The sequence below is a fragment of the Protomyctophum parallelum genome, assembly GCF_964188405.1.
Source record: "Protomyctophum parallelum genome assembly, chromosome: 10".
Taxonomy (NCBI): domain Eukaryota; kingdom Metazoa; phylum Chordata; class Actinopteri; order Myctophiformes; family Myctophidae; genus Protomyctophum; species Protomyctophum parallelum.
Genome location: NC_139704.1, coordinates 44,591,258 through 44,618,405, shown reverse-complemented (window position 1 = coordinate 44,618,405; position 27,148 = coordinate 44,591,258). Strand labels below are relative to the sequence as shown.

General features: G+C 42.8%; 1 protein-coding gene across 1 annotated transcript in view; it reads right to left on the bottom strand.

Annotated features, from left to right (window-relative positions):
* col19a1 (collagen, type XIX, alpha 1) overlaps positions 1-27,148 on the bottom strand; it is a gene marked incomplete at its 3' end in the record, with an annotated part of 238,354 nt that overhangs the window by 191,900 nt on the left and 19,306 nt on the right. Inside the window, exons 5-10 of the mRNA XM_083775052.1 lie at positions 12,767-12,890; positions 11,096-11,292; positions 10,275-10,356; positions 6,426-6,521; positions 3,805-3,981; positions 1,335-1,382 (exon numbers count right to left, since the gene is read on the bottom strand). Coding sequence (XP_083631178.1) covers positions 1,335-1,382; positions 3,805-3,981; positions 6,426-6,521; positions 10,275-10,356; positions 11,096-11,292; positions 12,767-12,890 — 724 coding nt within the window. The remainder of the gene's footprint in view (positions 1-1,334; positions 1,383-3,804; positions 3,982-6,425; positions 6,522-10,274; positions 10,357-11,095; positions 11,293-12,766; positions 12,891-27,148) is intronic.

The window sequence follows — 27,148 nt, the reverse complement described above, 5'->3', positions numbered from 1 at the left end:
TGTAACAGTTAATCAAAATAATCAATGTAGGCCTATTTGATTATGAGAAAAGAATAAATTATGAGTAAAAGAAATAAAACAATTAAAATCCGCCTCTCGCTTGTAGCAGACCTTTTAGCAGATCTACAAGCTCACAATCACTATTTTAGCTTACCACTTTTTTACGCCAAAGCATTAATTAGGGCTTAATTTGAGTAATCATTTTGGTCAGAAACATATATATATATATATATATATATATATATATATATATATATATATATATATATATATAAAATGGGTTACAGTAATTACCATTAACCCATTTTGGGCGGGAACCCCTTTTGGTGTTTTAAACATTACGTTATAATTTAGCTATTGAAAAATATTTTTGAAAAATCATGAAAATATTTATTTCAGAAAAAAGTTTTTTTGAGGTCAGGCCTACCATATTCAGATTGTTGTTCTCCCTTTTTTTGCACTGTGCTGACCACAAATGGAGGTGTTTGTGTTGGTGACGTCTGATCAATACTGTACCCATTCTGTTCAGTAATTGGTTACTTTATACCTACAATGTTCACATCTACTCGAACATGTCCATTCAGCTGTCCGAGGAGGAATGCTCATTCCATTCTTGGACCATAAGCACTTTTTATTCCAGTGATGGAGAAAACGTGTTATGGCCCGATTCACTTATCTTGTACCACTACTAGCAAATTAATGTTACCAATGAAGAAAACTCTATGAACAGTTGAAGGGATTGACTTCTGTTCTTTTTTTTTCTCTTCTGACAAATGAGTCCATGGTAAATAATACATTACATTCAGCCTAAGAGTACCTAATCTTTCCCCAGCAAAGGCGTTTCGACACATTACATTAGCCGAGCGCAACCACAGCCTTGTGCTATTTTCTATTGAGAGAGACTTCAGTGCAGCAGTTGTTCCTTTTCGTTCTTAAGGGCCGATAAGAATGGCTGTTTACAGCAGGGAGACGGCTGCTTATTCATTTCCCACATTTATTTTGCATTGCAGCCTAGGGACACTAATAATAATGGCTTTGAATGCTCAACATGAGTTGAGTCTGAGTTTATTTATTTTTGTCTTCTCCCTGGCCTTTTGCTATTTTTCTTTTCAGCAGATTAGGATTCCTTACATCCTTCTTTCTCACTGTTTATATTGGTGGCAGGGACCATATTTAGTGCAGCAGTGTGCACGGTTAGCACTAAACTTTAACGCTGTATAAAGATTACACCTGCATAAGTTTGCATCGCAAATCTATTGCACCTGGGGGGAAATAAATTGCATCTACAGTATAGTAATAACTGAAGAAGATTAATATATGTCCATGTACTGTACCTTCTCTCCTGTAGTCCTCACTTGTCCTCCATGTCCAGCATCATCTCCCTGTACAGAACCAAAACAGTACTTACAATATTGTTTTTACAAAGTGAAAACATGAATTATATCTAAAGGATCACTTGTGTTCTTCCTCGATGGTCAAGTAAAGAACATGAACAAACACATCCTGAACATACAGTTCACCTGTCTGTAAGTCCTGATGGACGCTACAGTTTTTATTACCATAAGATGTAATAACCTACATGTGATCTAACCCGATCATTCCATCCAGGAGAATCCTGTTAACCCATTCTGACCGGGCTAATTTTGGTGTTGGCATCATGTTATGCTTTAGCAGATCTACAAGCTCGTATCGCGCCACCGAGTGGCGCGATACGAGCTTGTAGGTCTGCTATTTTTGAAAAATCGAAGAGCGACTTGACATTTTTTAGAATCTGATCTCAGGTCAGAATGGGTTAATCAGACCAGTGTGTTGTCCAGTGGAAACCTCGTATGAATCTGATCTCAGGTCAGAATGGGTTAATAGCACACTTGACACATACAGTACACTACTGCACTGTTATGGCATGTTGAATGTACAGTATATATACTCCATGTGTGTGCAGTTGTGGCAAGCTTAGCATACAGTCCATTGTTTGCCTTTCAGTGGCCCTAGAGCGCTGCGTGTGAGGTCCGCCCGGTGTCCTTGTACCATCTACCATCTGCAGACAGTGTGTTATATAGCCCTTTGTAGAGCTATCAATGTGTCACTGGACCAGTTGCCAAAATACATTCAGTAGCCTGCAAGTAACATGAACAATTAAAGTCATCACCTAATTCAAATTACGAGGGCATTGGCGTCAGGAAGAAAGGCTTGTGTTCGGATGTTGGGTTTTTTTTAGGTTGTTATTACAGAATTTGTTTATTTATTTATTTTTTAATTTGCTGCTTTCTTTCGATTTTAGCCATTTATTGACAGCGGGGCGAGGGGCATTCCAACAAGTGGCTAAATATGTACAGTATTTATTTTACAATTTTTTACGGCGATTTCTTTATTGTTATTTACTATAGTCCTACTAGACCGCAGGAAATTACATCTTGCCACAAAAGATCACGGGATCTACTGAATGTGAAGGGAAGCATACTAGGGGGATGCCATACTGTGTGCTCGTAGGCTCAATAATATTTCAGTTTGTCATCTCCGAAAAACAAAGAAGGGTCCCGCACACCGTCAGAAAACTTGCCAAAAATGTTGCTCTTTATTCAACGTTTCGGTCTATTCGACCTTCATCAGGACAGATATAAAAAGCTAAAAGGTTTGTCATCTCCCACTTCTCACTCAGTAGATCCTGTGATATTAAAATTGTGCAGCAAAACAACCTTTGGATTGTAACAAGCTGACAACATACTGTACGTAATTGATGCATACATTTAATTGTCAACCCTATACTGCAGTGGTTGTTCAAAGTGGGGTCCGCGGACCCCCAAGGGTCCTTGAGGGTGTTTCCAGCTGAATGACTTAATATAGAAACATCAGTTTAAACCCCTTTTACCCCCAAGTACATCAGCTACTTGGAAAATATCTGATAGCTCACAAAGCATCTTGTAAGCTTATAGATCAGCTATTTTTTTTATATTTTATGTAAGGGAAATAAGGGTCCCTTGTACGAAATATTTTTAGACGTGGGTCTGTGGCAAAATACATCAGTTTAATCAATTTGGGGGTCCTAGATTAAGTTTGAGAATCACTTCTATAATTATGACTTCTCAATCAGAATTAGTTCATGAGAATTGTGGGATACTGTGTTATTTTATTTTACATGTGAAATAATAACTGTATACTGTAAGTGAAAGATTGCTACTGTACCAATAGGCCAATATTTTCATTCAAGCGGCTGCTTGAAATATTCCAAAGCAATGTTTTTTGTTTACAAAAATCAAGTATTATTGGGAAGGAACAGAAAATAAGGTTTCATGGACCATGGCAATAATATTATTTATAATTTCTATTGAAAACATTCTTTCCCTTTTCTCTTTCAAAATGAATTTAGATAAATTAAAAAGTCAATTTATTTTTCCAATTATAAATGTGAGCTTTACCAACCAGCCTTGGGAGGATGTGGACTGAGAGATCCAGAGAAATATGGTTTTAATCTTTTCAGTCAACATTTTAATCCAGCATATATATAGGCAAATAGATCTTCCCACAAGTGCCTAGTTGCAAACTATCCCAACGTTTTGGAATGCACAAAAATCACGTCTGCGTGAGACATTTCTCGAGACCCATTCCCCATAGATTATGCATATACGGCCTTTGGTTGGCTTCCAAGGAGAGTAATTATTGGCATAAATGTGCTTTAAAACTGGCAGTTTAGTGCCTGCTTTAGCGGGGATCCGTGCGGTGTATATCCCAGCTACAATGGTTCAATTAGAGTGCAACACACAATAAATTCCCTCCATTTGGGTGTTTATTGGATAGGGATTGTACCTCTCCGGCCAGACACGTGGGGCATCCATCAGTGGACTGCGATGATGACAACACGGACAGCATCTGCGGTAGCTGGCCGACGGCCCCTGGGGTGGGAGGGGGGTGGGGGGTGCCATCGGCCGGGGGAGGGGGACTACTGGGACTGGGAGACCCATCTAACGTCGTCTTGGGCTCGCCCTGGATCAATACAGAGAGACTTCATCACTCAAGACACTTCACGCTTTGTGCTAAATGGCAAAAGATGAAGCCAGTTACTGTACATTCAGTTATGTATGGTGTACATCACTGGCTCCTGGACAGTGGCTGGGGACACGGACAAGATGTTACGGGTCCCTTTAATTATTTGTTTCGTACGTTTCGGTTTTATTATTATCATTTCAAAACACGTTCCCAAAAAACAAAAATTTTCATGAATTGAAAACAAATTCAATGTTTGTTTTTTTTCACCACCAAACCCAAGAGGCCAATAGCAAGAGGTGACAACTTTGCTTTACTTCCTGTATCGGTGGGCGGTCACATTATTAGGACCCGGGAAGCAGGTTCCAATGGGAGAGTGAACGTTTTTTTTTCATAAGCAAATCGTTAAGCAATTTCTCTTTTGGGCTGAAGCGTTTGGGAACCTCTGTTGTACATCAAACGTACGTTGTCAACGAAAATTCCCCGGAGACCACCAGGGGTCGGAATGGTGGCCCGTACAAGTTCTGAGAGTGAACAAATGGAACCAAAATGGGATCCGTAACGGCTGAGGATTTTATAGTGTAGATCGGTGTCACCGAGGTGAACAATAAAATCATCAAATGGGCTAATATGCATATCAAACTGGGGGTCCTTGTAATTAAAGGAGAATTCCATACTAAAAGGCTTTCTTACCTTTCTTTGTAGTTGTTACGTCCCCATCAAAGAGGTCCAGGTGTTATTTTGTGCAAAAGCTCCTTATTGGCTATTTCCCCTACCATAAGCCCTAAATGAAATGCATTGAATTGAATGGGATGTATGGGGTGTTGTGCTAATTCGCTTATTTCCATCGCTCAAAATTATATATTTTTTGTATATATCCTCTCTTCATAATGTAAATAATAACCCACGCGGCACACTTTACTACTTATTTCGATGGAAATAAGCGAATTAGCACAACACCCCATACATCCCATTCAATTCAATGCAATTCATTTAGGGCTTATGGTAGGGGAAATAGCCAATAAGGAGCTTTTGCACAAAATAACACCTGGACCTCTTTGATGGGGACGTAACAAACAAAGAAAGGTAAGAAAGCCTTTTAGTATGGAATTCTCCTTTAAAAAGGTTGACAATCAATGATATAAGTATATACATTGAGCACTAGTGTATGCAGCATTCATGATAGGTCAGACCAGTGGCAGACCAAAATAAAGTACACTCGTGGTGCTGTCGACTCAAGGTTATGATGATACCCTTGGAGTAATTCAACACCGACATGACGCTATGCTTATGGGGGCATAATGCACAACCATTAGAGGTCAAAGGTGACGTCTCCTTTTGAAGTGACTGTAACGTTAGCCCGTATTGATTGATTTGTGGGAGCAGGATTATTTTCCCGGTCTGTGTTTGTGTCTTAGAACCCGCATACAAGATAATACTGTCAACATCATACAAATCATGTAAACTCGGCCTATACACTCTAGTTGTACACTATCTCTCTCCAGGCATATTTTCTTAAGAGGTTCAAATAATAATAATAATAATATAATAATCATTTAGTCGCCTTTCGTTGTTTTGTGGTATTTACTACTGTGCAAATGTACACTTAATCCATCCTAATCATTAGGAACAGTGAGGTGCTCAGGGGAACTTAAGACTTGACCAGGGGTGAGCCAGCTAAATGGTGCATTTCTTTTCTTTTCAAAATCTTTTTTCATTTTCGTTTTATAACAGTATGGGTGTCAAGTCACAGATTCATAGAACAATTCAAAATAAAATATCAGATTTTAGTATCAGTGACTGAGGTAAACAAACTGTACTGTATGAATCACAGAGATCGTGGACAGACATAATGAAAAGAATGTTATTGTGCAAAACATGGCCCTTCAAGACAAAAGAAAAACATTTTCTCCCCTTCAAGTCCCACCTTAGTATAGCCAATTCCCCACAGCCTCTCTACAAGTGCTCCATCTCTGCTAACCCCCACAATCAGTCACTGGGAGGGGGAAGAAAGCCTCAGGTCTCCTCCGATAGCCGGGCCGTCAAGCCAAATTTCTATAGCGCTTTGGCTTTTCATAGATTGTGCATTACATTCACCCATTCACGCACGCACAGTCGCACACAGTCATACACCGATGGCGGAGGAAACCATGCAAGGCACCAACCTGCACATCGGGAGCAATTATGGGTTCAGCGTCTTGCTGCAAAGGACACTTCGACACTAAATCTGGCATGGGGGGAGCCAGGAACCTCACTATTCCCAACCGGCACGCTACGGGCCACTGTACCGCTGAGCCACTTACCTGACTGCCCAGCTACGTAGCACCCCCAAAATGCGTTTTCTTTGATTAAAGGCTGTAGGCACCTTGTTACCAGTACTTATTTAACGTTTACCCAATATCTAACAATACATGTTTAAATGATAGTGTCACATAAGTTTGTACCTTTGCAGGCAAGTTTGCCGTCTCCAGGAGCTCAACGCAGTTTTCCATTTCAGCCATATAAGGGTCACAGTAGATCAGAATCTGTGTGAGTTCAATCTGCAAAGAGGAACCATTGTTAAAGCAGCGTAGAGCATCTGTTTCAAACAGTAATTCCTTCATCACATCACACTCAGCTATACAAGCCTATACTGCATAGACCTACTGCACATGTAAACAGAGCTGCTGCCTTTAAACACATCAGTGGCTGCAAAATATTGCTGCTATTTGTTTCAAAAATATTATCATGCCCTGTATATAATGACGCAATGTGACATTGTTTAAACAATGCTGTAACTCTATATACGTTCCCCATTTTCAACTTTTTTATTACATTTTGACCCTTGCTTTGGCAATGTAAATTCATGTATGTTTTCTCATGCCAATAAAGCGCCTTTGAATTGAATTGAATTGCATTGAGTTGAATAAATAAATCCCTGCTGTTCATTGTTTCTGAGTTTATTTGAGGTCACTGGTAACAACTGGAGATTCAGCACGAAACAGAACAAGTATTTCAGCAATGGAAAGAATCTTCAGTGGGTCACACCTCAAGACTTCACCGTGACATGATTGTGCTCCGGTCCGATTTAACCGATTCTGACCTGAGATCAGATTCATACGAGGTTTCCACTGGACACACACTGGTCTGATTAAACCCATTCTGACCTGAGATCAGATTTTAAAAAATTCAGTCGTTCTTCGATTTTTCAAAAAATAGCAGACCTACAAGCTCGTATCGCGCCACTCGGTGGCACGATATGAGCTTGTAGATCTGCTATTTTTAAATAGCTAAAGCATGACGTGATGCTGACACCAAAATGGGTGCCCGGTCAGAATGGGTTAACCCTTTTACTGCTGCCATTTATTGAGAAATTAGGACCTAATTCATGCCAGCATTTTTTTAATTTGAGCTCTTATTTTGAAAAGCCACATTTTGCCTCAACCGGAAGTGAGCTTATCCCTGCCAGCTTTACGTTGCCAAGACAACCTTTGTTTACATGATCGAATCATGCCGGTACATTTTAGCACTCCACAACGTCGGCTCGTGCCGTCAAAGAAACGCTGTTTTGACCAAAAATGCCATCTGGGACAAGGAATAGGAGATACAGGCGATTGAAAGAAACGGATAGAATGGATTCTTATGGCGACGGTGAATTAATATGAACGATCCAGTGCAGTGCTAACAACATTGCTAGCTAACCGGCTAACGTGAGTAGCATTATGGCATGATCAATCATATGCACTATAAAAGCGCAATTGCCGAAGGGCTTCGGCAATGGCAGCAAGCGTTAATATCAAATTAATGCTTCAATTGCCGAAGGGCTTCGGCAATGGCAGGAAGACGGTTAAGCTGTCTGAATGCTTTCATTTTAAAACCAAACATGCTGTCTTCACAAAGTAAAGACTTATTTATATGCTTCGGCAGCCAAAGTCCTGTGGTGCCTTGCTCAACAAAAATAAAAGAATAACACATTTTAAACTGAAAAGAGCATTGAAACTTTCTTGTCATAGCCTTGCTCAGCAGGAGGCTAGCCATCTCTAGCCAATTCTGACCGGGCACCCATTTTGGTGTCAGCATCATGTCGTGCTTTACCTATTGAAAAATAGCAGATCTACAAGCTCATATCGCGCCACCGAGTGGCGCGCTACAAGCTTGTAGGTCTGCTATTTTTGAAAAATCGAAGAGCGACTGACATTTCTAGAATCTGATCTCAGGTCAGAATGGGTTCATCAGACCAGTGTGTGTCCGGCGGAAACCTCGTATGAATCTGATCTCAGGTCAGAATGGGCTAGGAGGGTTTGTTTGTGCATGCGTGCGTGCGTCTGTCTGTCTGTCTGTCTTTCCGCATGTCTGGAGCAATTCTAATAAAGTGCTGGACCGATTATCATCAGATTTCTTGTGCAAACTGCCAGTAGAATGTACCTACTGTACCTCCACTCATTTTCTTTTCACATTTTGAAATGTTAAAACGTTATAATGGCAGTCATAATGGCTCAGGCTGAAACCTTGCTTTAACCCATTCTGACCTGAGATCAGATTCTAAAAATGTCTTCTACATCCTGACAGTTTTCTGAAAAAGCCATGTTTCTATGTCAGTCGTTCTTCGATTTTTCAAAAATAGCAGACCTACAAGCTCGTAGCGTGCCACTCGGTGGCGCGCTATGAGCTTGTAGGTCTGCTATTTTTCAATAGCTAAAGCATAACATGATGCTAACACCAAAATGCGTTCCCGTACAGAATGGGTTAAACAGTGGTACTAGTGATGTCCCGATTACGTTTTATTGCTCCCGATCAGATTCCGATTTGAAAAGGACGTGATCGCCCCCCGATAAACCCTAATGTTGTGTTCTTTCTATGTCTCATATATCTTCTGGTCACGTCATGTGTCCAACACTATAAGTATTCCCTGTGTGTAATAAACTGTGTCTGTGAACCTGTCGCATCATGGCACTGATAATGTGTCATCTTGTTCTCTTCTCTTCAACTCAGTGTTATGATTCCCTCGACCAAAACAAGGCTATTTTCAGTGTGCAACCAAGTGTAAAATCAGACGTTGTGTCAGACGCCATTGCAAGACTAGAAAAAGTGCCCTTCTGGGCACAGGTCTCCACCAGGAGGATAGGAGTGTTTGTAAATAATTACTTGAGTAAGCATAAGAAAGTATGTAGTAGAGTTAATATTAATACAATCTGAATTATTATTTAAACTAGAGAGACTGTGTACCAATTTGCGCGATGTTTGGACAAAATCTGTAGGTGTACTGTGCAAAAACTTGTTTTGCACAAAGCGGCCTCCTGGTGGCGCTATAACAGGCCGTTCTGGAAATTTTGGGGCAGAGGTTCATCGTTGGCATCCAGGGAATGTGTGTGCAAAATTTGGCATCGACCAGGTTAACGGTGCCGGAGATTAGCTGCGCACGGGGACACACACGGACGGACGGACACACATGCCTTTGGCCTGGTGGAGACAATAAACTGTAGATTTAGCCAACTAAAATCATGATATTTAGTCAACAAAAACTAGACTGACACTGCTGTGAAAAACAACGCTATGCTTTAACTGAATTGTCATACACCACTGTACTATAGGACCACACCGAGGGTCTACCCTAAATTCACAACGAAATCTCTTGGCCAAAAAAACAGATAATATCATAAACTCACTCAAAGAGCTTATAGATTTGCTTATAGATATCGGTGAGTCGCTTACCACCGCGGCGTGACGTGGTCACCAGACACCTTATCACCTAAAACTGGAGTATGAATAGGCCTTTAAACACATTTAGTACAGGAACTGCATCAAAAAATAAGCTCCGGGGTGCCAGAGTTGTCTGATCGCTTTTACTTTGAAAGCCATGAACCGGAAACACTTTCCTAAAAAAGTTGACTTTACAAAGAGACCTCAGATCCCCGATCATCTTAATATATTTTTTTACGCTCCAAAAAGAGTTCATATTTTGCGGGAGAGACGGATGAGGAGCAGAATTGAAGCGCCAGCATATCGATCCATTCATCACCACGGAGAGCGCCCTGGATTAGGAGATACGAGTCATTCTTTCCGCCGCGCTAACATGGGAGTCAATGACAAGCTAATAGTTGCACTGAGCGTTAGCATACGGCAAGCGAAAAGCGAAATGCCCCAAAAAAAAATAGGAAAAATTCGGAATATTCTTATCTCACCCGCGTCGCTGGGACGTCGCTAGGACGTCCTCACACGTCAATAGTACTAATATAATATTTCGGGATCCTTATGACGTTCTCAGACGTCCTATGTATAGAATCTGTTAAAGGACGAAAGCCACACAGACTTACGTCGACAGGCCGCCCGTCCTCCACCCTGGTGGTGATGAGGGTACGTCCGGTGGGGTCCATGCCGTCCCTCTCCTCGGTCAGCCTGCGTTTACAGTTATTAAATTATTACATACATCGTCTAATCGCAGTTATTTGAGATAGATAGCAATTATTTTGTCATAATCGTCATAATCATGTGCATGTTGAAAAACCTTCATAAATAAAAAAATAATTTATAAAAAATGGCAGTAATTTCTTGGTATATTACAGAAATTGTAAATTCTATGCATAATGTTCCCATTTCCAACGCAAAAAAACACATTTAAATTGTAAATCACAATTATTTTTTTGTAACAATTAATCGTCAACCTAGATGTAAAGCCCCGACACACACCGGGTGCGCAGCGACGCTGCAACGCCTGGAAAATAGAACAGTGGCATATCGGAGCGTCAGGCGAAGCGTGAACGCGCGTCGGACGCCGCCGGTGTGGGATAGGTTCATTGAAAATAACGGAGGCGGCGGCTGTTTTGACGTGCGGCGTTCGCAGACGGTGTGTGTGGGGTTTAACCCATTCTGACCGGGCACCCATTTTGGTGTCAGCATCATGTCATGCTTTAGCTATTGAAAAATAGCAGATCTACAAGCTCATATCGCGCCACCGAGTGGCGCGATACGAGCTTGTAGGTCTGCTATTTTTTGAATAATCGAAGAGCGACTGACATTTTTTTAGAATCTGATCTCAGGTCAGAATGGGTTCATCAGACCAGTGTGTGTCCAGTGGAAAACCTCGTATAATCTGATCTCAGGTCAGAATGGCTTAATGGTGTGACGACAGGCCTACCTGCGCTCCACCAGCTCACAGTCCACGTAGATGGACACCATGTTGCTCTGGACGGACAGGCCCAGCTTGTGCCACTGGCGGTCGAACAGCACGTGGAGCTCGCGGCTCTTGAAGGTGACGTGGAGGCCGTTCTTCACGTGGAGGCCGTGGGCGGAGAACTCCACCGTCTTCTTGGCACCGTCCACCACGAAGGACACCTAGAGGACGCCAGGGAGGAGGAGGAGAAGACTTATTAAAGGGATTGTGACATTAAAAAAAAGGTTTTGGAATTGTTCTTGGTTTTTTTTAGGTTTTCTAATCTCAATTGCACCCAAAAAAACATGAACTTTTAACATTCAGTAGATTTTCTGTGATCTGGGGTTTTCTGGCTCAAACAGGTGCTCTGATTTGCCAGCAGTAAGTGACCTCACTTACTGCAAATCCCATATATGTCAATGGGATTTGCCAGCAGATGTCACTGTTTCACTGTGTTTTCATTGTAGCTCAAAAGGCCCAAAAAACCCCAAAGAAAACTTCAGACCACAGAAAATCCACTGAATGTTCAAAGTTCAGGTTTTTTGGGTGTAATTGAGGTCATAAAACCTAAAAGAAAAAAGAAAAAGTGTCATAAAACCTAAAAGAAAAAAGAAAAAGAAAGAGTGTCGTGATTTTATTTTGATTTAAATTTTTTTTTTATATGTCACCGTCTATGGAGTTACACTCTACTTCATCATAATAGACCCACAGTTGTGGTTATAATATTCAAATTCTTCCCTGTGTATTTTTTTGGTTTCTTCCTGAAAGCTGAAAGCCTTTGAGTAAAAAAAGAACCAATCAAAATACACCACTTTAGTTACATCATCATAACCCTAAACCCTCCCCCATTATCATACAACAGCTGTTGGCAAGGCATAATGTGTGGCCATATAAAAACATCATTTTTGTACAGTTTTTTGAAAATAATCTTCATCCTAGGGGGGGATCACGGCACTCCATCTTTAAGCATGTCTATTCCTAAACCCAAGTTGGTCTTAAAAATGCATTAAAAATCTAGAAATATGCATTTGTGAATTTAACCTATATGCTTTTAACTCTTTCTAATGTTGTTATTTGCCATTCATTTGCCATTAATTGAATTATTTATAGCCTAAATTGCAGGTCATAGTTCACTATTGGAGAGAACCCTCCACTTGAGTTCTCCACGTGTAAAAAAAGATGTATATATTCTATTCATTATTGCTGGCTGTGTGACATCGGCTAATTGAAGGGCCTATACCCCCTCTGGTCCTCAAGATGATGCATTGACATCGAAACGTCATCATTAATTGCCTGCACCCTGTAAATAAAGTCTTTATCCCATTCTGACCTGAGATCAGATTCATACGAGGTTTCCACTGGACACACACTGGTCTGATGAACCCATTCTGACCTGAGACCTGAGATTCTAAAAATGTCAGTCGTTCTTCGATAAAAAAAAAAAATAGCAGACCTACAAGCTCGTATCGCGCCACTCGGTGGCGCGATATGAGCTTGTAGATCTGCTATTTTTCAATAGCTAAAGCACGACATGATGCTGACACCAAAATGGGTGCGCCCGTTCAGAATGGGTTATTGTCCTAGACTGCTCCGGTGCCTTCCCTCCACAAAGACAGTATCCAGGGCTTAAGTGGTTAAAGTGTTCTGTAAGCCCACCTGAGTACCTCCCGAGTGGTCGAATATCTGCCAAAGGAACCATCTGTCTTTCTTCGTGGTCCTTCTCAGGCGGAAGGTGGCCACCAGGGAGTATTCCGTTGAAATTCCATTTGGAAAAACTAATCTGGGGAAAAAGAAAAAGGAATCAAAGGATCAAATCGCAGTGTCACAAAAATGACTACATTTAAATGTTAATCTCATTATAAACGTGAATTCAATATAGCCTATAGTGCACTGAATAAATTCAAGTTGTACATTAAGAGTGAGCATTTATATATCCCCATAGCAACATCAGCAATAAGCTTTGTTGGGTAGCTTTTAGTGTCTGAACAATAAACAAGCCAATCAACCTTCAATGAATCGATAAAGCATTTCATGATTCCGCAACAAAGACACACACATAAATAAACATTTGATTTAATGACAAAGGTGATTCCATCGAACGTCATTAATTTCATACCAACCTCTTTAGCATCGTAATAGTAATGGGTGCAAAATCAATTTTCCACCGTATACCTCAAGAATTTGCATACATCAACTTTATTATAGAAGTGCAACAGACTCTCATTAACCCCTTCAGTCTCAACCCAATACTTCCTTCTTTTTTTTCATCCCACGATTTTGCAACCCATTTTTTCAATTATCTAATCCTGGGTGCTACCAGGGGGTCAGTCAGACAGATATTTTGTGAAGCCTGAAACTCCTGAAAGTTCATATAATGGCCTGTTGTGGCGCTGTCACTGGACCCAAAAAAACCCATAGCCCCATAGAAGTCCATGTATTTGGGCCCAACTTCACCTAGACTGTATTACCTTAATAAACATGGTCATGAATACTTTCTGCTTCCAGTCACTAGTTTAAAGTCTCATTTCTAATGTCATAATATTCTTTTTGGAAAATTATGGGAGAAGAAGGGGGGGGAGTCTCGCCTCGTTGTCTGGGCAGCCAATGGCCAGCTGGGCCCAAACGGAGCCAGCCAATGGCCAGCTGGGCCCAAACGGATCTAGAAAGATGGCGACTTACAGTGCAGGAATAACAGGCTTCATTTTACGGCCATGTTAGACCCGGGGAACGCTTTGTCCAAATTATTTACAGTCTATGGGTGCTACACCCCCTCTGCCAACCTGGGGAGAGCAACAGACTGACCTCATGCTTCCTTCTATGCATGAGGAGTCCTATTTATAGATCATTGTCACTTTGGAATAACCTGCCTCGAAACCTCGGTTGCATTTACAGTAAATTAACGTTTAACCCATTCTGACCTGAGATCAGATTCATACGAGGTTTCCGCCGGACACACACTGGTCTGATGAACCCATTCTGACCTGAGATCAGATTCTAGAAATGTCAGTCGCTCTTCGATTTTTCAAAAATAGCAGACCTACAAGCTCGTATCGCGCCACTCGGTGGCGCGATATGAGCTTGTAGATCTGCTATTTTTCAATAGATAAAGCATAACATGATGCTGACACCAAAATGGGTGCCCGTTCAGAATGGGTTAAAAAGCATCTAAAATCCATTTGATACAGTGAAGTGTTGTGTGTTTTTTTTTTTTTTTTTTTTTCACTCTCTCACTTGTAATCTTAGTAATCTTTATTTGTATTTCATCCGAATTAATGTAAATTGAATACTGACTTTTTAACAAAATGTGTATTTGTAATTGTATGTCTACTGTAATGTTTATTCTTATGTGGACTCCAGGAAGACTAGCTGTTGCTATGGCACCAGCTAATGGGGATCCTTAAAAAGAATCTAAATCAAATCAAATCTAAAATCTAAATCAAGCCACTGCTTTTCACCTGACAGAGGGGAGTGTCACCGGTTGGACGTGGAAGGAACACGTTAATCCCACCAGTCCCTTTCCCCTCCATCAGGCAGTATAGAGACCAGGATTACTGCCTGCTGTGTGCCTACCACAGGGGACACGGGGAGAACATGCAAACCCCACATAGAAAGGTCCTCTCGCCAGCACCCCAGGGGTATGGGTACTTAACTGATGATCCTTTCATACTTCTGCTGCAAGACTTTTCTACTTTTTACTTTTCAAAAAAAGAGAGTTTAATTGGCTGGAACTTAAGATTCCGATGATATTACATTAAAGCTTTTAGCTGCCAAAAGTGAAGCACCATAAACATAATAAATCAAGTTCAGTAAAAATAATAATAATGATATGGTCACGGAGAAGCCAATGCACTGCCTGTACTGGGGGAAGGAGAAAAGAGAGAGAGAGAGAGAGAGAGAGAGAGAGAGAGAGAGAGAGAGAGAGAGAGAGAGAGAGAGAGATAGAGAGAGAGAGACAGAGAGAGACAGAGAGAGACGAGAGACAGAGAGAGACAGAGAGAGACAGAGACAGAGACAGAGACAGAGACAGAGACAGAGAGAGACAGAGACAGAGACAGAGACAGAGAGAGAGAGAGAGAGACAGAGAGAGACAGAGAGAGACAGAGAGAGACAGAGAGACAGAGACAGAGACAGAGACAGAGACAGAGACAGAGACAGAGACAGAGACAGAGACAGAGAGAGAGAGAGAGAGACAGAGAGAGACAGAGACAGAGAGAGAGAGACAGAGAGAGACAGAGACAGAGAGAGAGACAGAGAGAGACGAGAGACGAGAGACAGAGAGAGACAGAGAGAGACAGAGAGAGACAGAGAGAGACAGAGAGAGACAGACAGATACAGAGACAGAGACAGAGAGAGAGACAGAGAGACAGAGAGAGAGAGAGAGAGAGAGAGAGAGAGACAGAGAGACAGAGAGAGAGAGAGAGAGAGAGAGAGAGAGAGAGATACACAGAGACAGAGAGACAGAGAGAGATACACAGAGAGAGAGAGAGAGAGAGAGAGACACAGAGAGAGAGAGAAACAGAGACAGAGAGAGAGACACAGAGAGAGAGAGCCCTCAGACAGTTGGGAAATGAGTTTTGTTCCCAATAGATCATCCCCTGTTCTCGTGGAGCTTGATATCCTCCTAGATTGTATGTGTCTTGAATTATTTGAAACCGGTAGAAAAGAAAAAAAGGTACACAGAACCCCACGATGATAAATACACCAAGTTAAAGCTCCTGACAAATCAAATGCTTTTATGAAAAGCAGAGAACCGGAGGAGGCTATTTGTAGCCCCAAGGGTCTAAATGGCTATTTCAGCCAGCAGGTCCAATAGGAAGAGAGGCAACACTATTTGTTAAAATGATTCATGTAAAAGATTCAACTTAAAAAAAAAACATTTCCGAGCCGTCTATGCATATAACAACATCAGGCAAATAAATGTGTTAACACAACCTCATAAATAATAAGTGCAGAGAAATAAAATGTACGATTTTTTTTATTCTATTTTAAAGGACATCTCCAAGGGGCTGAGTAGTAACTGAAAGATCCTAATAAGTTTGAATGGATATAATCCTGCAGAGGCATTTTTACGGATGCTATAACCCATTCTGACCTGAGATCAGATTCATACAAGGTTTCCGCCGGACACACACTGGTCCTGATGAACCCATTCTGACCTGAGATCAGATTCTAAAAATGTCAGTCACTCTTCGATTTTTCAAAAATAGCAGACCTACAAGCTCGTATCGCGCCACTCGGTGGCGCGATATGAGCTTGTAGATCTGCTATTTTTTAAATAGCTAAAGCATAACATGATGCTGACACTAAAATGGGTTCCCGTTCAGAATGCTATAAATATGTGCTGTGCTATGGTAGGCTCCTGGACTCACACAGCAACGTTCACAGAGTTCAAAAACAAGTATGCTCTCATTTCAAAACACAGTGTGCCATGCTTGATCTCTGGGGGGGGGGGGGGGGGGGGGGGGTGAGGGGGTGGGGCAAAGTTCTTGACCCTGTCTTGACAACTATCCCTGCCTAAAAAAAACACAACACGATTGGCAGGTGGATTTTGTTTTGAACACCGTTTTTTCCTGACTTTTTTGCAAACAGAACAAACTCCCACTCAGTGCACTTAACTCATGGTAGTTTAGCTGACATTCTGAATGCCATAGATCTGAATCCAAGATAGTTTCAACTTAACCCATTCTGACCTGAGATCAGATTCATACGAGGTTTCCGCCGGACACACACTGGTCTGATGAGTCGTTCTTCGATTTTTCAAAAAATAGCAGACCTACAAGCTCGTATCGCGCCACTCGGTGGCGCGATATGAGCTTGTAGATCTGCTATTTTTAAATAGCTAAAGCATAACATGATGCCGACACCAAAATGGGTGTAAGTTAAGTTAACTCAGCCAAAACAAAATGGAAAAGAAATAAAACAGAAATAGAGTTTTTTAGAAGGAATATGCAGCCTACCTAATTTAGGTTCATCATTGTACGACATAACTTAGATTGGACCTCGCTAAAGTAATCTAAGGTTATTACTGTATCTAACACTATCTAAAGTGCAACCACTTCCAATGCAGTGGAGATTCAATTAACAGTACAATCACCTCCATTAACATCATAGCAATGATATCAATTATACTGTACAGAATATTCCCCACAAGGCACAAATACCTGAGTGCCTTGGACCTAGCAACGGTGAAGTTTTTTGTCTTATATCGTAATATAAGATCATGTCACTATTTCTGACCGTTTTCGTTCCTTTTCCTGAAAAATAGTACATACTAGGTTTCCACCGAGGTTTTTACACAAAATTGTGAACATATTCCTCCAGTGTACAACTGTACATACCAAAGCAAAACCAGCCTTGTTAGCAGAGCATCTTCTTCTATTATCAAAAAGCATGACCAACTAATGCTATCATCGATGTCACCCTGAAACGGATCCATAGTAGTTAAAGGGATTGTGACATTAAAAAAAAGGTTTTGGAATTGTTCTTGTTTTTTTTAGGTTTTCTAATCTCAATTGCACCCAAAAAACATGAACTTTAAACATTCAGTAGATTTTCTGTGATCTGGGGTTTTCTGGCTCAAACAGGTGCTCTGATTTGCTGGCAGTAAGTGATGTATGACCCTGCGAATCATGTAAATGGGATTTGCCAGCAGATGTCACTGTTTTCACTGTGTTGCCTGTTTTCATTGTAGCTCAAAAGGCTTCCAAACCCCAAAGAAAACTTGATACCACAGAAAATCCACTGAATGTTCAAAGTTCAGGTTTTTTGGGTGTAATTGAGGTCATAAAACCTAAAAGAAAAAAGAAAAAGAAAAATAAATGAAAATGAATGTCATAAAACCTTTAAGTAGTAGTTAATTTAGTCACAAGCTCCTCTTAATACTTTTAATTGGTTAAATATTTATACAACCCACAGGCACACTTAACCACTTCCAACTTGGTGTCCCCTAAAAAATTGCATGTCCACAAGCTCACAATGCATTGCAAAGTATTACGCAAGAAGTTGAAATATGACCTAGAGAAATCACAGAGATCTGGACATTTCAACGCCTGACGAAATCTGCCCTTACATACTGTAAGCGACAGTGACAGTGGTGTAATATGTAAGTAGTAACTAAGTACAATTACTCAAGCTCAAACTCAATACTTACGTTTTACTTACAATATATACATCAACAAGTTAAGATCGATTTGATACAGTTTCTTCTATTCGAAAAAAAAAGCCGATCTGTGCATCAGTAGGCCCGATACATCGGGTAATAAGAATGTACTGTACTTGTCTTTAGAAGTCTGCACCTGCACCCAGAATCACAGCTACTGTATAACAGGTGTGAGGTAAATGGTAAATGGTGCATTTATATATCGCCTTGATCCAAGGCGTGTTACAGAGATTGTGCATTACGTTCACCCATTCACACACACGTTCACACACCGATGCCGGGGGAAATTAGGGGTTCAGTGTCTTGCTCAAGGACACTTCGACACTAACTCTGGGGGAGCCCACAGGGTTCGAACTGGGAACCTTTCGGTTTCCATCCGGTCACTCTACCCCTGAGCCACCGCCGCCCGAGGTAAACACTTCTAGTGTAAACTTGTATCGCAATATCGGTGTCGGTCGAGATGACCATGCACTTAATCGTCACTGTACATACACTTTTTACTGTTTATTCATTAGTACCTATTATATGCTGCTACTGTCTAACACCCATGCATGATGCCGCTCCTTTTGCATGGGATTGATGCCATCCCTAATGCATGATGCTACCAACCGCCAGCATATCAACTCCTAGTTTAGCGTAATGCAGCTTAAGTCTGGACCGATACAAATGTGTTTTTAATGAGGAAAAAGACACACTGGCCTATGAACGTGCATGATAAGAAGGAAAACTAACTAAAAAGTTGCAAGCACTTTCAGACTTCCGTTTCCAGAGATGTATAAGTGGGGTTGCACAGTGGGGAGAATACTAAGTCAGATACGTTTGCGTGCAGTAAAGCCCCAACACAACACTAATCTCCTGATGCAGCACTAATACACCTTTAAAGCCACAGATGGAGAAACAAATAACACCCAAAGTGTCGCACACTCCACTGCCTCAGCAGAATTTGCTCAATCCAAACGCTCCCTTTACGCCTCGTACTAACGGTTATCACTTAGACAATGTACTTTCTGACTTTGAGCTTATGCTGCAGTATTACAAAATAACTGCGTCCACAATGCATTGTAATCCCGTCACTGTGGAGCACATCGGATGGTGCTCAGAGACATGGCGTGTTGTTGTGAATGACTGCTCCATTCCTAATCCACGCATAACAACAACACCAACAGAAAGTAACGATTTAAACCATTCTGAACGGGCACCCATTTTGGTGTCGGCATCATGTTGTGCTTTAGCTATTGAAAAATAGCAGATCTACAAGCTCATATCGCGCCACCGAGTGGCGCGATACGAGCTTGTAGGTCTGCTATTTTTGAAGAATCGAAGAGCGACTGACATTTCTAGAATCTGATCTCAGGTCAGAATGGGTTCATCAGACCAGTGTGTGTCCAGGGGAAACCTCGTTATGAATCTGATCTCAGGTCAGAATGGGTTAAACCCTATAGCAGGGGTCCTCAACTAGAAATGATGAAGGTCCACAAATATTTTTTTGAATAAGACAGAGGTCCGGTCCCATGCGCGGCGTCCATCGGAGAGCGGGGCTCTATGCCCGTTTAGTATGGTCAAGCCAAGCTTATACAAATCAGATCCCCTTCCACCCAACTAATAATGGGGTGCAGAGTGCAGGCCCGGAGTGGAACTTCTGGCGCGTAGCGCGCGCCAGAATTTTGGGGGCCCTTGGGGGACATTTTGGGGGCCTTTGCAGCAATTTCACATGAGAAATGTATACCATCTGATGTTATTTAAATTATTAACTTAAAAAAAAAAAGTTTTTTTTTTTTTTTTTTTTTTTTTTTTTTGGTGGTCCGCAAAGAGGTGGTCCGCGGTCCGGTCGCGGACCGCGGTCCGCCAGTTGAATACCCCTGCCCTATAGCATCCCTATTCTGTAGCCAATCTACCAGTTCAAAACGCATTGCGTTGCGAGCACGTTTTGAACTTGTAGATTGGCTATTTTCGGCATTGAGATTTGATGTAAAGAGGATGAAATGAGGGGGCCTAGTTCAGTATGGAGTAGACCCTTTGACCCCTTTTCCACCGGCTGGTTCCCAATGGGAACCGGTTCAGTTCTTTAATTCTTTTAGGATTTTAGTCCATGAGCCAGAGCTCCAAAATTGGTGGGAAAACTATACCCTATATTAAATTGTTTATAGGATCAATACAAGTAAATTAATACATGATAACCCTTCCACAGTAGTAGCTTTATCATATTTTCGACTATTTTGCATATTTTTCTACATAATGGCTCATTTGCATATTTAAATATGTAAAATTTGTAATACAATAAATCATTGTCTTCGTGTACGTACTCAATTGGGGAAATTTCATGGTGATAATAATCTAATATAGATATGGTTTTTCCCACTCAGTTTCAACGTTTCAATTTTGGAGCTCTGGCTCATGGACTAAAAACCAAAAAGAACTGAACCGGTTCTCATTGGGAACCAACCGGTGGAAAAGGGGCCTTTGAGGACTCTGATCAATGAAGTTGCGTCTAAGGCCCCATTTAATTACACTGGCAGTGAATTCCAGCCTGAATCAGATCTGTGCCACATCCAGATTGGAATCAGATTCATTAAATAAGTCAGAATCAGAAGCCTTTATTGCCATGAAGGCTACGAATAAAGCCCGCCACAGACAAAGTTTTTTCCCCTCAGCTGCCGGCTGCTCAATGACTCTGGCTTCCCTTTCTTCCACCCCTGCCTCCTAGTGACACCGGCACTTTAAACACCGGCAACATTTAATGCACTATGAACTACTGTATAACCCTACACTTTATATTTATTTCCCTGCACGGTGTTGTCTTTATATGTCTGTTTATTTGTGAAAAAATAATTGAATGCACTCATGTTATGTCAAAGCATATTCTTATGTGTGTATAGTCTGTATACACAAATGGCAAATAAAGGTATCTGAATCTGAATCTGAATCCATGACATGTAAACATAATTAGGACATTTAGTTTAACTTTGGTGGGACAGCAGAGTAGTGCAGTTACATCATTAGGACAAGTGCAAAACAGGACAAGAACATAATGCGAAAACAACATGAGTGCAATGAATAATGAATAAATAGTCCATAATTATCACTCTGAGTGGAGAGGGGGTGGAGGGAGGATAGAAGGGGGTCAGGGCGGGACACCAGCAGCATTGAGGAGCCCGTAAAGCTGTTTTAGTGTCTGTCAGGCCTTCACAGTCTTTAGGGAAGGCAACCTCCTGCCTGAGGGGAGCGGGGCCTGGGTGTGAGGGGTCAGCCATGGTCTTCCTGGCCCTCCTCATACATAGTCTGGATTTTCGGTGGTTAGGTGTAGGGCTGCACAATATATCGTTATCGTATCGGTATCGAGGTATGAACATGCACAATATCAGTATCGCAAAAAGGCAACGGTATTGCGATATAGATATATCGTCGACATATCGATATATCGTCCACTTCTAAAGCCAGCCCTCTGTTTTAGCCTGTGCCCCTCTAGAAATAAACCATCACTCCGTTTGTCCCTCTGTCCTGTTGTAGCCTGGCTCCAGCCCTGAATCGCTAGCCACGCCCATTAAGAAAATATGTTGCTGCACGATATATCGTATCGTATCGATATCAAGATATCTGCCATATATATCGTGATATATATTATATCGTATCGTATCGATATCGAGATATCTGCCATATATATCGTGATATGAATTTTTGTCCATATCGTGCAGCCCTAGTTAGGTGACCACCAAACTACAACATCACGAGCCGCGGTGAAGAGCAAACCACCGCCACCGCTCCAGCCCTTCTCTCTGTTTTTACTCACCACCGCTCAACGTTATTTCAGGTGGTCACCTCACCACCGAAAATCCAGACTATGAATAGGCCTTAAAGAGGGGCTCAAGGTGGGCCAAGGGCAGCTAATCACCCTCTCTGCTGATCGTATCACCCATAGATATATATATTTTAAATCACACCCATGTGAAGTGAGGGGCGCTAATATATTAAAGTCTATCTCATGTTGATTGATTATCACACCCAGGCCGTGATGTAAAACAAACGGTGCAAACATTAAACGCCATTAACAATAAAAAGGACAATATGACGTAAATGACACATGATGTAAATTCTCCCTTAATTGTCAATGCGTTTACAACCCAAACATTGAACTAAAGACAAACATTAAACCTGTGTATAGGAGGGGCTCGCACCCCTCAAAAATACATGCCTCATTGGCCGCTGCAGTAGGTTGGAGCGACGTGTGTTGAAGGAGGTAAGTAGCCTTGCCGAGCCATGGGGCCCATAGGGGCAGGAGCCTATCTCCTGTTTCTGTAGCCATGGGGCCCATAGGGGCAGGAGCCTATCTCCTGTTTCTGTAGCCATGGGGCCCATAGGGGCAGGAGCCTATTTCCTGTTTCTGTAGCCATGAGGCCCATAGGGGCAGGAGCCTATCTCCTGTTTCTGTAGCCATGGGGCACATAGGGGCAGGAGCCTATCTCCTGTTTCTGTAGCCATGGGGCCCACAGGGCAGGAGCCTATCTCCTGTTTCTGTAGCCATGGGGCCCATAGGGCAGGAGCCTATCTCCTGTTTCTGTAGCCATGGGGCCCATAGGGCAGGAGCCTATCTCCTGTTTCTGTAGCCATGGGGCAGGAGCCTATCTCCTGTTTCTGTAGCCATGGGGCCCATAGGGCAGGAGCCTATCTCCTGTTTCTGTAGCCATGGGGCCCATAGGGCAGGAGCCTATCTCCTGTTTCTGTAGCCATGGGGCAGGAGCCTATCTCCTGTTTCTGTAGCCATGGGGCCCATAGGGCAGGAGCCTATTTCCTGTTTCTGTAGCCATGAGGCCCATAGGGCAGGAGCCTATCTCCTGTTTCTGTAGCCATGGGGCCCACAGGGCAGGAGCCTATCTCCTGTTTCTGTAGCCATGGGGCCCATAGGGCAGGAGCCTATCTCCTGTTTCTGTAGCCATGGGGCCCATAGGGCAGGAGCCTATCTCCTGTTTCTGTAGCCGTGGGGCAGGAGCCTATCTCCTGTTTCTGTAGCCATGGGGCCCATAGGGCAGGAGCCTATCTCCTGTTTCTGTAGCCATGAGGCCCATAGGGGCAGGAGCCTATGTCCTGTTTCTGTAGCCATGAGGCCCATAGGGCAGGAGCCTATCTCCTGTTTCTGTAGCCATGAGGCCCATAGGGCAGGAGCCTATCTCCTGTTTCTGTAGCCATGAGGCCCATAGGGGCAGGAGCCTATCTCCTGTTTCTGTAGCCATGAGGCCCATAGGGCAGGAGCCTATCTCCTGTTTCTGTAGCCATGAGGCCCATAGGGCAGGAGCCTATCTCCTGTTTCTGTAGCCATGGGGCCCATAGGGCAGGAGCCTATCTCCTGTTTCTGTAGCCATGAGGCCCATAGGGCAGGAGCCTATCTCCTGTTTCTGTAGCCATGAGGCCCATAGGGGCAGGAGCCTATCTCCTGTTTCTGTAGCCATGAGGCCCATAGGGCAGGAGCCTATCTCCTGTTTCTGTAGCCATGAGGCCCATAGGGGCAGGAGCCTATCTCCTGTTTCTGTAGCCATGAGGCCCATAGGGGCAGGAGCCTATCTCCTGTTTCTGTAGCCATGAGGCCCATAGGGGCAGGAGCCTATCTCCTGTTTCTGTAGCCATGAGGCCCATAGGGCAGGAGCCTATCTCCTGTTTCTGTAGCGTGAGGCAGCTTGATGTACAAGTACACCCCCTGGACATGACGCTAGTATGTCGTAGGGCTGCACGATATGGACAAAAATTCATATCACGATATATATGGCAGATATCTCGATATCGATACGATACGATATAATATATATCACGATATATATGGCAGATATCTCGATATCGATACGATACGATATATCGTGCAGCAACATATTTTCTTAATGGGCGTGGCTAGCGATTCAGGGCTGGAGCCAGGCTACAACAGGACAGAGGGACAAACGGAGTGATGGTTTATTTTCCGAGGGGCACAGGCTAAAACAGAGGGCTGGCTTTAGAAGTGGACGATATATCGATATGTCGACGATATATCTATATCACGATACCGTTGCCTTTTTGCGATACTGATATTGTGCATGTTCATACCTCGATACCGATACGATAACGATATATTGTGCAGTGTCGCAGGGACTTTACCCCCAATCCAACCCTTGATGCTGAGTGTCAAGCAGGGAGGCATTGGGTCCCATTTTTACAGTCTTTGGTATGACCCGGCCGGGGATCGAACCCCCAACCTCCCAGTCTCAGGGCGAACACTCTAACCACAAGGCCACTGAGCTGGTTTGTTGAAGGAGGAGCGGAAGAATTTACACTGAGGGAAGGTGGTACTGGCCGGAAGTGTGGAAAGCACGTTACGTCACGCTGCCATTCAAGTGATTACTGGCCAATCACAGCGCATCTTTTCCGGGACTTGGGAGGTGGAATTTTCTCAGCTGTCTCAGAAAAAACGGTCTCTTCTGGGCCTTTTTAGTGAGGGTGTCGATAGCAGAGGGGCCAGACTGTTTTTCAAATCTGCAGTAAAACTTGTTCAGCTAATTGGCAAGGAGTGTTATCCATGGTCTGAGGGGGTTTGGGTTTATAGTATACTGTATTTGTTTAAGGCCAAACTATAAACCGAAACCAAAGTCTAAACGCAGTTACATGGAATCAGATTCTTACACAAATGTGATTTGAGCCACATTCAGAGGTGGTTTCAAATCTGATTTCAGGAGATCCGACTCAGTCTGAACTCAGTAACTTCATCTAATTCGGATTCCATGTGACTTGTTTGTCTTTAGACTTATTTAAACAAATCAGATTCCAATCTGGATGTGGCACATATCTGATTGGCTGCCAGTCTGAACACACAGATCTGTGACAGATCCGATGTGGTCACTTGCAAATGCAGTGTGGTTTGGCCAAAAGATCACAGATTTGAGAAATAAATCTGATTTGAATAAGATTTGACTGAATGTGACTGCAGTCTAATCTGAGTTCCCAGAAGTTTTATTTTTCGCCACTAGGTGGGCGAGAAAGACTTCTGGGGAAAAAGGACCGTGAGGGAAGTACGTTGCGCTCAGAATCTGAGCGGACACTCCCCTTTCCGGTCTGAAGCACTGTCTGTGCATACCATGAAAACAGTCCGAAGGGAATCCAATTCCAAATTGAATTGTAGTAGGCCACCACCGCTCAAGGAGCAATTGTTTCCCTAATTCCGTCTTATTTAGATGTAGCGCCCACTCCATGTGGAACCCGCCCCTGTCTTTTGATTCGCATTTCATTTGAAACGCAACGCAACTGGGCCACGCCCCTGCTGCTGCACAGGATCTGAGGCCAATGTTCCTAGACTAGGGCCTAAGTGGTTAAAATACTTTCAAAGTAATTTGTGTTGACGTGTGTTCAACTCCATCATCATGTTGTGTATTTTAATCCTTGTGAAACACAAATCACAAGAGAACAATGTAAGGCGACTGTGGCTCAGGAGGTAGAGCAGGTCGTCCAATGATCCATGGGTCGGCGGTTCGAATCCCGGCTCCTCCTGTCTACATGTCGAAGTGTCCTTGGGCAAGACTGAACCCAAAATTGCTCCCGATGTGCTAGTTGGTACCTTGCATGGTTTCCGCTGCCATCGGTGTATGAATGTGTGTGTGTGTGAATGGGTGAATGTAATGCACAATCTATGTAAAGCGCCTTGGATAAAGGCGCTATATAAATGCACCATTTACCATTTACCCATGCATGTGGTTTACTCGCTAACGCCTTTCCAGTGGAAGGAATGGAGAAGCCACTGTTCTGCTGCCAATGATAAACAATCCATTGGGTACTGCAAATTGGATATTATTTTAACAATAACATCATGCTGATGTGAAATCAAAATGAGAAGAACACATTTGTAATTTCTGCAAAGCGTAAAACAGATTTACGCGGATCTCAGAGATAAATGTTTTAATAATACTGCGTGTAAATAGTAAATACAACGCAGACAAATAATCATTATCTGCATGGGATCTTGATAACGTCGAGACACACACAAGGTAATGCAAGGTTAAATGTGGCCCAAAAATATGTAGGAATAGACGCCGGGATAAAAACAAATTTATCGCCGTAATAAACGGAAGACGTTTCCAATGAAACGTCTCCCGGGTACACTTCACTTCCAGACTGAAACAAGTTCCGAGGCCGAGTGTACGGTAGGCCTCTCGGAGAACGGTGTCCTAATACACATTGTGCCATGGAGGTGACAGAACATTAGCCAGATGCAGAAAGTGGAGCATCTCGACGTACATCGTCAGAGTAAAGTGAGAGATGTTTCAGAGGCTGTGGAAGAGGGGCAGAGAGGGGCCCCTCTCTCTCTGCAGGCACTTGGCCTTCCTGCTCCCTCCCCCAGTTGACATGCAATATCGTCTGTTAAAGCACTCAGATAATTGGATATGAGGGGGATCGCACTCTCTCTCTCTCTCTCTCTCTCTCTCTCTCTCTACCCTCTCTCCACTATAATCGCCTTGCCGTCAGCAGTGTCCTTTGAGTACCAACAGCTCCTTGGACATGTGGGCCAGACAGACAGACAGACAGACAGACAGACAGACAGACAGACAGACAGACAGACAGACAGACAGACAGACAGACAGACAGACAGACAGACAGACAGACAGACAGACAGACAGACAGACAGACAGCGGTATATGGAGTAGGTATAGGGGCCGTACCAGACTTCTGGGACTGGCTTGAGTGAATAGGGAAATAAATCACTAATCATCCGACCCAGAGATTACTCCACTAACCGGAGCAGAGAACTGCATTTAACAGTTGTGCGTGTTACACGATTAGACTAACATCCCCCTTGTCCCCAGAGGAATGATTACTAGACTAACATCCTCCTTGTCCCCAGAGGAATGATTACTAGACTAACATCCTCCTTG